This window comes from Tachypleus tridentatus, chromosome 6 (genome assembly GCF_004210375.1).
Source record: "Tachypleus tridentatus isolate NWPU-2018 chromosome 6, ASM421037v1, whole genome shotgun sequence".
Lineage (NCBI taxonomy): Eukaryota > Metazoa > Arthropoda > Merostomata > Xiphosura > Limulidae > Tachypleus > Tachypleus tridentatus.
Genome location: NC_134830.1, coordinates 37,742,330 through 37,755,330, shown reverse-complemented (window position 1 = coordinate 37,755,330; position 13,001 = coordinate 37,742,330). Strand labels below are relative to the sequence as shown.

Below are 13,001 nucleotides of genomic sequence, written 5' to 3'. Positions count from 1 at the left end.
CATGTAACTTACGAGACCATTCCACACAGAATTTCTTCTTGATTATATTGCGTATTGTTGCCTGGAGTACGTGATCGGTTTTTTGCCATTTATATTTATGTTCGTTGATTTTCATCTGTATTAATGACGCCGCACTTTGCTTACCACAGTATGGGTACGATGGTTGAAGGTTGTATTTCTATATGGTCTTGATGTACCAAGTCAAACGCTGTTACACACAAAGAATACTCCCCCCCCCCCCCCCCTCACCGTATTGGAAATTCTAAATCCTCAATTTTAATACATTTTTTTATGATCCGAGTCAATACATATTTCACATCGTAAATAATTATTAGATATTCTTTCTAAAACCTCTAGTTTTCGGCGACATCAAACTACCTACAATCTGCAAGAACATCATCAAAATGTTGTTCTCATGCAATTGATTTCGCTGAAATTTTATATCGACTGTACTTATTATGTGATTTGGCGATTTGCATATTCAAAATCGTGTTAATACAATTTACCAAACATTTTGCATATTAAGATGTTCTACAGGGCCCAATGGCTCAAATAATTTAAGCATAATTTATGAAATTCTTTAAGAACTTACTTTGACATGGGATGTTACACAGGCTATCACCGACTTCTCCGTCTAATGACTCGTGACAATACGTATTATTTATCTTCAAAATAAAAACCAAACAGAATTTTTGAAAAAGAAAAAACGTATGTAATACACTAATAACAAAATAGCCTAATAAAGTACAAAATTAAAGTAACTAAGACACACTTTGTTAATTTGGAGTATTTATTTGGAAATTGTACAAAAAAATGGAGTTCAAATAACATAGGCAAAATTATTAACACTTTCAAAAAGGTGGCCCAGCATGGCCAGGATGGTTAAGACCCTCGAGTCGTAATCCGAGGGTTACAAGTTCGAATCCCCGTCATACCAAACATGCTCGTCCTTTCAGACATGGGGACGTTATAAAGTTACGATCAGTCCCACTATTCGTTCATAATAGAGTAGCTCAAGAGTTGGCGGTAGGTGGTAATGACTAGCTGCTTTCTCTCTAGTCTTACACTGCAAAATTAGAGACGGCTAGCGCAGATAGCTCTCGTACAGCTTTGGGCAAAATTCATAAACAAACTCTCAAAAAGAATCTATTTATAAGATCTAAGTTTACTTCTGTAAGGAAAATATATTGGAGCTCCAGCAAAGTCTGTTATTATTATTATTATTATTACATACTGAGCTAACATCTTCCATTAACTTTGTGGTTAAACATCTTTCGACCTGAAAAAAATATTAAGAGCTTCGTAGCGTTGCTTAAATTCAATTTTCAGTACAATTGATTCACCTTCCATAATTTCCTGTTAAATCTAATACTAAACATTTCTTTATCTATGAGATGAAACCAACTGAAATATTTTAAGAAATCGCCCCTAAAAGCTTATTCAGCAAATAACAGTCAGTTTTTAGTCCAAACGTAAAAGGTTTGACAGGTTAAAAATAAACTCATTTGGTTAATGTTTCATAGATGCTTATGATCCTCAAAAGGAAATCAAATGGTAAATGCATAAAAAAAAATCGTCAAACTAAAATTCTTGATTTGAGAATTTACGGTGAAAAAGAGAACATATAGCAAAATATTCAAACAGACATTCTAATAATATCTGTTGTATTAGATTAAACTAGGCGCATTTTATAGAGTATAGCGTGCGAAACATGTTTATCCTAAAATTCAACATTAGTTATCGCCTTTTCAGAGTTAGTACACCATATACTTTAGTCAAGCCTACCTTTACAAGGTGTACTTTCCGTCTACATGTCAATGAATCTTGTATATTTAAGAGAAGGCTTAAAAAGGAATTTGCTATTAAACAGATGGTATGTTCATGAGCTTTATTCCAAATTAACTAAATATTTTATTCTACCAAAATACATCTTTTAAGTTGCTATATAAAATGAAATATTTAAAACAGCAATATGTTTTGACCACATTTGATGCGTAGATACATGTCATTTTTCGCGTTTGAGGTCAATGCTGCCATCTGTGAATTATGTATCACAATAATATAATAACGATTTTTATATTATTATTTATTCAGACTTATACATCAGTATTTAACACTTACTACAATAATATGTAATGCAACAATTATATCTATACGTTGAAACTTTTCATCACCTTAACATACTTATTTATGTTTACTTTAAATAAAATATTAGAAAAAAACTACATTTGAACAATAATAAGTAAAATGCCATCTGAAATATCTTGAGAGTTTGGCGCTCGTTCACATTCATGCTTCTCTAAAAACCTTTTCAATATGTAACGTATATTTTTACAATGTTTTTTTTTATACCAACCCTGATAAAGGCGCAATGGCGAAACGTGGGCTAAAGTAAAAAGTTCATTATTATTATCCAAAGAATAAAGGTTTAGGGATTTTTTTCTAATTTATTGTCATAACTATAAAAACAAACAATCAGAACAAATATTAATTACATGCAGCTTAATATTTTGTAATTAATTGATAAATTTGTCAGTCCTAGATTTCACTCAAAGTAATTCATGCTACAGGTAGTAGTGGGTTTGAGTGCCCAATGCTATAAACGTCGAAGAAACAATGTATAAAACATATATATGTAAAAACGGCTTGTTTGGGTCGAGAATTTTTTATTTTTTTTTTACGTAGAGGAGCGAACAACGTTTCGACCTTCTTCGGTCATCGTCAGGTTCACAACGAAAGGAAGATGTAACTGACCGTAAGCTGACCATATGTTTGATATAGGTTGTGTAACTGAGTGTCAGAATATAGAGGGCAGTGTTAGATGTTTGAATATATAATTTTATTTATTTTATTATATTAATATAGGTATAAAGGCGTTCTTTTATATTGGTTTATTTTGGGTTTAAGTTGTTGTATAAGTAAGGCTTCTTTAATTTTGCATTTGTTTATGTTTGTTTCTTTATTTAGTATTTGAGTATTTTCTATGGTAATGTTGTGTTTATTTGACTTGCAGTGTTCGAAAACATGTGAAGGTGATTTTTTGTGTTCTTTGAATCTAGTTTCCATTTTTCTACTTGTTTCTCCCAATATAGAAGTCGTGGGAGTTATCACATTGTATTTTATATATAATGTTGGTGTGGTGTTTGTCAGTGTAGTTTTTACATAGTAGAGACCTCAGTTTTGTGCCTGGTTTTTGAATAAATTTGGTATTAAATGGAATGTCATATTTTGTTACTAGTTTTTGCCAAATGTAGGTTATTTTTTTGCTGATGTCGAGAATATATGGCATGCAGCAGTATATGGTTTCGTGATTTTTTTATTCGTGAGATATATTTACTTTTGTTGGTTGATTTTGCTTTCTGTGACCCCCCGCTAGTACAGCGGTATGTCTCCGGATTTACAACGCTAAAATCAGCGGTTCGATTCCCCTCGGTGGGCTCAGCAGATAGCCCGATGTGGCTTTGCTATAAGAAAAAAAAAAACATGTTTTCTGTCTAGGTGTGTGCGTATAATTTTTTCTACGGTTTGTGGAGGAAACTTATTGATGTTGATGAAGTATTGTTTTTTGTCTAATTCGTCGTTAATTTTATCTGGTGAGCATAGTTTTATGGCTGTGTTTATTTGGTTTCTTAGTATGTTGAGTTTTTGTTTTGTTTCATGTGCTGAGTCCCAAGGAATGTATAGTCCAGTATGGGTGATTTTTCGGTGGATTTCTGTTTTAAATTGTGTATCGGTTCTCATAATTTTGTGGTTAAGAAATAGTATTTGATTGCTTTCTTCTTGTTCACATGTGAAGTTTGTGTTATGATGCATACCGTTAATGTGATTGAAAAAATTAAGTGTGTGTTCTGTAGATGTGAATTCCGCAACCGTGTCATCTACCTATCTGAACCAGTGTAGTGGTGGATGTAATGCTGTGTTAATTGCTTGTGTTTCAACTTGTGTCTTAAAATATTGGCTAGAACTGGTGATAATGAATTGCCGATGCTTAGGCCATTTGTTTGTATATAGTTGTGACTGTTGAACATGAAGTTTGTCTTCAATAACTAATATCGGGTACCGAAATCTATGAATCCACTTGTCTTAGGACTAATATTAGTTAAGCCTTTATTGAGTAGGGCCTATATTCGATAAAGATAAATTCACACTAAGTGTAACTTGTGCATGAGCAGAGCACAGATAGCTTTTTGCTTAATTTCAAACAATGTAAAGCATCAAAAAAATGCTTATTAATAAATAGGTTTGATTCAAAACAGACTCGAACATAAATTCTATCCTGCAAATGTTAGCTGCTAGTAGCTATATGTATTTTTTTCTGTTTATAATTTGTTTGCTGCATAGGAGAAAAGCCCTTGTCGCTAGTAATGGAAAGAGTGGATAAAGCTAATAGCGACATTTTGTCGTCTCATTTAAGGTATATCATGAGACTAGAATATTTGTGTGCCATTTTTAATGTTTCTTAATAAAAGAAACGTAACAGTCCCAAAGCTGCATAATGGATTATTTGTGCTTCCTGTAAAATGCGGTATCGAACCCTAAAGTTTAGCGATGTAAGTCCGTAAGCTTACCGCTGACATACCAGGAGACACAATGTTTGTAGTTGTAGTAACAGTCTGTAAAGCGATCCATAGATAATTTTCAGTTTTCCTATTATGTATAGATAAGCGCTTGATTGGCAGCTTGCTACGAAATGAGAAAAAAAGACAGAAAAACTCATTTTTTAATTTTTATCCATCCTTTTGTCGTGCAAGTTTCCGATACTCTACTACTCATTTAGACTATAAATTTCACCAAAGCTCTGGAAAGCTTTTAGATGTAATGTGGTTAAACCACACAGAAAAACATGACATTCCTCCTTCTTTTCTGATGTCTGACTTTATGATAATAATATTGTTAGTAGTTAAGCGCAAAACTACACAATGGACTACTTGTGCTGTGCTCACCACGGATATCGTAACCAGTTTTCTAGCCTTTTTGGTCCGTATACTTGCCACTGTGTCACAGAGGAGTGGTAATATTTTTTTGTGTGTGTGTTTCTGATTGGTTAATATATTTTGCTACATTTTACCAATCGCGATGAATCTGGCAGATATCACCAACATAATACTTGAGGCTACCTGTTAACATACAGAATTTTTAAATGTATCACAATTTTAACACAAAATTGTCACTAAAAACTGTTTGTTTCTTATTCGAAACTCCTTCATTCAACGCTTCATACTAGTGAGGTCTCTCTGTCGTTATCTGCATATTTGTTGTTATTCTTTTAATTTATCATGCCAAAGACAATCTCTCCTCAAATAATTATTTGAGGAATCCGTCGTACACAACTATCAGAACGTAGTCAAGGTAGCATTGAGCTGTCCTCAATTCCAACCACCAATCACAAAAAGGCAGCTGATGGTATCCTGGTAAGCACCAGATATCCAGTATAAATAAGATTATTTTGATAAGAATAATTTTACTTTGATTTTACGCTTGAGGAATCAAGCGCGGGCTTTCCTTCCTCCAATAGAATTAAAGTAATTTTAATAATGACGCACAATTCGATTTGATTTAAAAACATCTGCCCTTTCCACATACTTTTGCGTTCGCTCCACTTTCATCTCCAGCCTTCCTGTTAACCAGTGCTATTTTAGTTCCACCTTCTCACGCTTCCTCACTCTGCATGCTATTTCATTTACAACTAATTCGGCTGCACCTCACCAAATCAACGGTCACATACTTATTGAATGATAGGTTAATGTGGCCTGAAATTTAGATCGTTATCTGATGAGCCTTTTTGGTTGCTTAAAGATGTTATGCGTATTCTCTTTATAAAATCTGTCTCCAACTTTATAATGAAGTTTAGGGAACGTTATGCGTAACCCTGTCATGGTATTCACTGTTACTGGCCAACCAATAAAGTGGATTCTCGTATGCTAATATTCTGCTCTGAATAATCGAATTGCCAGTTTTTGGTACTGACCAATCAAACAGTAATTATATATTTTTCCACACGATTTATCTGTGTAATATGTCTTTCGTGATTGAGCCATCCGTTGCTCTAAGCAGTGTCCATCTCTTCTCTCCACATTTGACTGTCAATCGTCTTTTTGTTTAATTTAATGTCATCATCTTGGATCTATTCAATACTCATGGTGTTTTCAACTTTTTTCTATTCTTTTTATTTCACTGACACATGATTTGTTAGAATCTTCGTTTATCTTTCTCTAGAAGGTATAAACTAACTTGCGTGCATTAATCAAACTGGTAAAGTATATTGTTGCTGGTTGTTTAGATCTAAGCTAAAAACTCAAGATTTTAGTATTTTAAAATGGCATATTGCTCAAGTGTAATGGGTAAACTGACTATATACATGATTTTGTGTTGAAAAAGGAAGAAAAAACTGACAGTAAAATGTTTCTCTAGTGTCTAGAGCGGTGATTCTCAACCTGTGTGCCGCGAGAGATTGGCAGGTCTGCCGCGGTGTTTCTGAAACACATTCAACTTTCTTGGGATTTTACAAGCAAGTCGTATACATCAGTCAATAAAAGCTACTATAAAAACACTCTGAAACCTTCCGAAACATTTGATGGTTTTCATTGAATTCGAGCATTGAAAAGTTCATACTTAAATTTCATTCTCGACTGCAACGGTTCGACTGTTTGTTTAGTTGTGATGCAACAATGATGCATCAAACAATCAAACTGCTTTCTGGAACACGTTCTCATTCTGCGGTAAGCTATAGCTACTACGCTGTAGGTAGGAATTTTATATCAACTGCAGAACTTCGTGCTTATCGTGTATGAATTAGCTTTATCATTTATCCATAGAAAAATATTTAAGTACGTCTGGTGCTGCAAAGGAGAATGTGTTGAATCAAAAGCAAGGAATCAAACGAAAGTACAAAAAACGAATACATCGAATACGGTTTTATCGCTTTAGAATCGGAACATTCTCAATTACCATTCTGTCTACTCTGCAGTGCAGTTTCATCGAACGAGGCGCTTGTTCCTAGCAAACTGAAGAAACACTTGGAAACAAAACATTCAGCTGTGAAGAATAAACCAAAAGAATACTTCGAGAATCTCGCGGCTCAAAAACATGAACAATCAAGGAAACTTGTGAATTACATGAAAAATTACATGAATTTTTCCTGCCCGAAAAAGGATTGATTGCAAATTATAAGATTGCTCAATTGTTGGCAAAACGTAAGAAAGCGCATACGGAGACCGAGTCAGTCATTGCGCCAGCGTTAGCAATCATCGTTGAAACTATGCTTGGAACGGATGCTGGCATAAAGGTTAAGCAAGTTCCACTGTCCAATGACACAATTTCGCGCAGAATTGTAGACTTGTCGTCGGATTTGAAGGATCAAGTGTACCAACACTTCGAAGCGCCTGAAGATGAATTGTCTCTGCTATGGTCTTTTCAAGTTGATGAATCTACTGACGTTAGTGGAAAAGCTTAAGTTCTGGCTTTTGTTCGATTCATAAAAGATGAAAAAAAATCGTAAACGAATACTTATTTTGTAAAGATTTAAAAAAGTACAGCGAAAGGCCAAGACATTTTCGAGTTGGTGAATGAAAACATTTTGCTCTTCAAATTACATTGGAATAACTGTGTCAGCGTTTGTACCGATGGTTGTCCTTCAATGCAAGGAAAAAAGAAGGGATTCGTCGCTCTTGTGCGCCAACAAAATCCAAACTTTAGGATTGTTTACTGCATGATTCACAGAGGCGCTCGCCTCCAAATCTTTGCCGAAATATTTGCAATCTGTTACGAATCAAGTTATTCAAGTAATGAATTTCATCAAGTCTCGGCCACTTCAATCTCGACTTTTCTCTCTTCTCTGTGAGGCGATGGTTTTAGACTACAAAAGCTACTGTATCACACTGAAGTTCGATGGCTTTCGAAGAAAAGGTGTTAAAGCGTCTTGTCCAACTAAAATTGAAGTAATTTCTTACTTGGAGGCTGGGGAAGCAGGTTTTGAATTTTCTCTTCATGATGAGACCTGGTGGCTGAAGGTTCAATTTCTCTCAGACTTGTTTGACAAATTATCTGAATTTAAGTCTCCAAGAACCATCTGAAAACATTATTACTGCAACGTCCAAACTGAAGGCCTTCGATGAAAAGGTGACGCTGTGGAAGAATAAGATCTCAAAAGGAGTCCTTGATTGTTTTACCTTCTGTTAACGAATGTCCGTCAAAGAAGAAAATTGTCCCTCAAATTTTGAATACACTAAGCGACCCACAGTCCGCACTAAAACAATACTTCCCGTCACTTGCTGTCAACAAATATAACTGGATGACCTATCCATTCGGAATTAACGAGACAACAAATCTTACAACTGAGGAGGAAGAACAGCTCAGTGACTTACGAAACGACAAATTTTATCAGTCATTGTTTCCCGAAAAGAGCTTGGATGAGTTTGGATCTCCATTAAAAATTCATATCCTGATATCAGTTCAAAAGCAGTTGAAGTTCTGCTTTCATTTGCATCTTCGTGGTTTTGCGAAATTGGATTTTCAGCATTGACTGAAATTAAAACCAGAACGAGAGAGAGGCGTTTACAGTCGATGATGAAATGCGAGCTTGTTTGTCTACGTTAGAGCCTCACTTCAATTTGATTTGCCTTCGGAAGCAGGCACAAGCGTCACATTGAAAACATATGTAAAAAATAAAAGTTTTGATTTTTCTGTTACACCATTAAAATCGTTAAAGCCTTGAAGAACTTGACACTCACGACCAAAGCAAATGGCAACAGTATTCAGTTAATATGCAGATGACATTAAACCATCACTTTGCTTTGGCCGTGATTTTCGTTCTAAGGTTTTTTAAGTTAACTCTTCTGTGTTACGTGTATCTAAACGTGATACACAATGACATTATTTATCGCTTGCTCTGGCCGTTTTAAGCATTGGCTATATAAACGTGTACCTACAAAAATCAAGTTGGCTTTCCGCGTGTGCCGCGAAATTTTCAGATTGTCGTAGTCAGCCACCAGTCAGAAAAGGTTGAGAACCACTGGTTCTAGAGCAGGGGTTCTGTGCCTTTGGTACTCTCGCGACCCCTTACCTAAAAAGTTTGAAACCCATGTGAACCCCTACTTATGGTATGGCTTACTATCAGCAGCTTAATTTTTCTTTTATTTTCTGTGAAGAAGAGAGGAAGAAACATCTAAAAAAATATTTAAAAATTCTGTAATTATTTATTAGCAAATTATATCACATTGGTCCAACCTGAATTCACAAAAGAACATATATTTCTTAAAATAATATTAACATAGGTTTGAACAGCTATCCAGCCCAGCTGATGAGATGCCTGATGTTGCATTTCAGCAGCAAGCTTTTGAAATTCGTGGCCGAGCGTTTGTTAGAGCCAGTCTCATGTCATCTCTCAACATCCAATCTGTTCCTATTCTTTGTTTTAATATTGACAAGAGTGGAAAATCCTGCCTCACACAAGTAGGTAGAAACAAATGGAACAAGAACACGTAAAGCTATCATGCTGACTTTGGAGTATGACTGATACATAGCGCACCAGAACTGAGTCACGGATTTCATCTTGAAGAGATCACGAGCTGAAGAGTCGTTCCTTAGATCCAGAAATTCATCTTGGATATCATCTGGGATGCTGGATACATCAAGTTCAGTACAAAATGGGTTCCTTACCAGGGCCTCCTGTTCCTGTGATAGCTCAGGAAGTAACGCTCGACTTCCTTTTCTAGAGACTGAAGATGTTCGGTAATCTCATCCTTGAGGAACTGATCCAGTTTGATCTGAGACTCATCCGTCACTCCACAAAGTTTTTCAAACATAGCGATGTTTCCAAGATTGGTTTTCCAACGCCAGTTCTGCAGTTTGGAAACAAAGGGCCGAAGACTATCTTGAAAAAGGAGAACATGTGTTTCCCTTCCTTGAAACTTCAAATTGAGCTTGTTCAGCTGGTCAAAATGTCAGCTAGGTACGCAACCCTTTTATTCCATGCTTCATCTTCGAAGTGAGCTACAAGATCTTTCCTTTCTCTCGAGTCTCCAGGAATAGCTTTATTTCATCTTTCATTTCAAAGACACGATTAATAACATTTCCTTTCGACAACCAACGTACTGCTGTGTAGAAGAGAAGGACTTCGTGGTCAGCATTCATATCTTTGCATAGTTCTTTGAATAGGCGAGTGTTGAGTGCTTGAGTCTTCACATAATTTACAATTTTGATTACGGATTCAAGCAGTTCCTGCAGAGAGGCAGGGTGAGTCTTACTGGCGAGAGCATATCGGTGAATCATGCAGTGGATGCCCTTTGCTTGAGGTGCTAGCTTCTTCACTCTCGACTGGAATCCTGATTTCGATCCCAGCATAGCCGGTGCCCCATCCGTACAAACCCCACACACGTTTTCACATTGAAGATCTTCGTCTTGAAAAAAGTTGAAACTTTTCCATGACATCATCAGCTTTTGTTGTGGTTTCAAGTGCACTGCAGAATAAGAATTCGTCTTTGATGTCACCTGAATTAATGTATCTCACGAAGACAAGCAACTGAGAAACATGAACTTACATCTGTTGACTCGTCGAGCTGAAAGGAGAACAGAGGGGAACCCTTGATTTCAGTCAAAACCTGTTCCTTCACATCCATAGACATTTTAGAAATGCGCCTCTGTATAGTATTATTTGACAGGGATACTTGCTGCATCTTTTTTCACTGGCTCTCTCAAGAATAAGATTTACTGCTTTCATCATGCAGGGTTTAAGAAGTGTTTCTCCAATCGTTTGAGGCTTTTTTTTTGTTTAGCAATTTCAGATGCAATCTCATATGAAGCTTCCACTACGGCTGCACTCTGCTGCTGAAACGACCCACTTCTGTCGATTCTTTGGCTTTTAAGACACCGTTCATGCCGTTTGAAGAAATCCAAACCCTTATTTGCGTGTTCTGGATGTTTCGTCTCGAGATGACGCTTGAGTTTTGATGGTTTCATTGACTCTGCACTCAGGACAGCATAGCACAAAACACACTGTGGTTTCTCGTTGCCGTCGTTGGCGAACACAGTGGTAAAGCCAATGTTGAGGTAGCATTTTGAGTATCTGCGCCGTTTAGCCATGGACACAACTCACCTCTACTGCTTACTTATCTCCTTGTTAAAATAAAATTAAAATGTTGAAAATGAACGCTTTGGCAACTGTAGATCTTACACTGACTACTTGTGGGGGGTGCAGGTAGAGTATCAATGGGGTAAGTATTGGGAGGGAAGGGAGCGTGGCCAGTAGCGCGATTCGTCATCCACCAATCAGCAACGGACATGTGACTCACGTGTCGACAGCGAGCACACACACACACTTCATCACAGCTAAACAGACACACAAGCATACGTACATGCGCGTACACTCACATACTCGCTACTCACTAGTACACACATACATACAATTGCAGACACATACACATTCACACAGGCACATTCACTCACAGGCACGCATACATACACCCATAATATCACCTAATGACATTGAACTAACGTAGCACACTTTTGCTTTGCACCGATACAAAAAAAATGTAGAAGAGCATGAAAATGTAATTAATGAAATAAAATTAATGTTATCCCAAGCTACTTCTAACAAGGCTACGCAGCCCCCTGAAATTCACTGAACACTCAGTTGGGAACCCCTGGTCTAAAGGGAGTAAAACAGCTTCACTTAAGATAAATTTGTTTGTCAGTTTGTGGTATAAACATCTGTATATTGCCATGTCCGAGTTTGTCTTGCCGATTTTACTGACCAAAAATCAAGTTAAAAAACCAAACCACTTTAAGTTTTTGGACGCCTTGGTAGGACGATAACGTAAGGTATTTGGTTTGTTTTAAATTTCGCGCAAAGCTACACGAAGGCTATCTGCGTTAGCCGTCCCTAATTTAGCAGTATAAGACAAGAAGGAAGGCAGCTAGTCATCATCTCCCACCGCCAAATCTTGGGCTACTCTTTTCCCAACGAATAGTGAGACTGACCGTCACATTATAACGCCCCCACGGCTGAAATGACGAGCATGTTTGGTGCGACAGGGATTCGGATAACGAGTCGAGTGCCTTAACCACCGAGGCCATGCCGGGCGAAGGAATTTGGAAACAAAAGAAAAACTTGATTTAAATGTCACTATAACAAAAGAAAATTGTAGTACAATAATATTTTCTTATACAATTGTTGAAGAAAGCTATGTGTTGTTCTTGAGTTCAATGTTCATGAAAATAGTATTCTGCACAATTGGAATAAAACCAGTAACATTTTTTTTTAACTGCAGAATTTTATAGTTTGTTTTTCAGGAGTTTTCTTTTCTTTTTATGCCAACTAACTTTTAATTAAACCAGATTTACCGACAGAATTAAGGGATAGTATGCTACTGAAACACTATCATTATTTAAGATTACTTATTGTCCAGAAAACACATTTAAATAAACAGGAACAATCCTTACCTGAAACAGTCCATGTCTTGTATCATTTTCATCATAATGAGCAGCTGTATCAAAATCACTTTCCAAATTGATGAGGCATAGCCCTACACAAAATAAATATACTGGTAGATTAGAACTTTTACAGACCGATACTTTTATTGGGTACAAATTATTATCGCGACCAGTATAGTGGTAGCGAGACGGACTTTTAACGCAAAAGGTTCACGATTTGTGTCATTTGTTTCAAAATCGCGCGCCGCACTTTGTTGCCGCGGGCGCATTATAACAGAGATAGTGAAGTCTCACTATTCGATTAGAGTAGCCCAAGAGTTGGCGGTATATCAGTTAAAACTTGAGTACAACTAACGCAGATAACCTTTAGGTAGTTTCACGTGAATGATAATAATAAACTAACAAAAGTTGGTTACTAATGGCGTACATGAAAAACGATCAATCGCTTTTATACAAAAAGGCTCGTTTGGGCTGAAAACACTTTACATAGAGCGAACAACGTTTCGACCTTCTTCGGTCATCGTCGATGATGACGAAGAAGATCGAAACGTGTCCTCTTCATCTCAACTTCG

The 13,001-nt window shown here is 36.5% G+C and overlaps 1 protein-coding gene across 1 annotated transcript in view; it reads right to left on the bottom strand.

Annotated features, from left to right (window-relative positions):
- Window positions 1–12,950, bottom strand: part of LOC143251584 (uncharacterized) — a 52,253-nt gene extending 39,303 nt beyond the window's left edge. Inside the window, exons 1-7 of the mRNA XM_076502855.1 lie at window positions 12,938–12,950; window positions 12,439–12,521; window positions 9,110–9,163; window positions 7,950–8,043; window positions 5,069–5,117; window positions 4,569–4,683; window positions 593–665 (exon numbers count right to left, since the gene is read on the bottom strand). Of these exons, the coding sequence (XP_076358970.1) occupies window positions 593–665; window positions 4,569–4,683; window positions 5,069–5,117; window positions 7,950–8,043; window positions 9,110–9,163; window positions 12,439–12,521; window positions 12,938–12,950 (481 nt within the window). The remainder of the gene's footprint in view (window positions 1–592; window positions 666–4,568; window positions 4,684–5,068; window positions 5,118–7,949; window positions 8,044–9,109; window positions 9,164–12,438; window positions 12,522–12,937) is intronic.
- Between the last annotated feature and the right edge of the window lie 51 nt (window positions 12,951–13,001).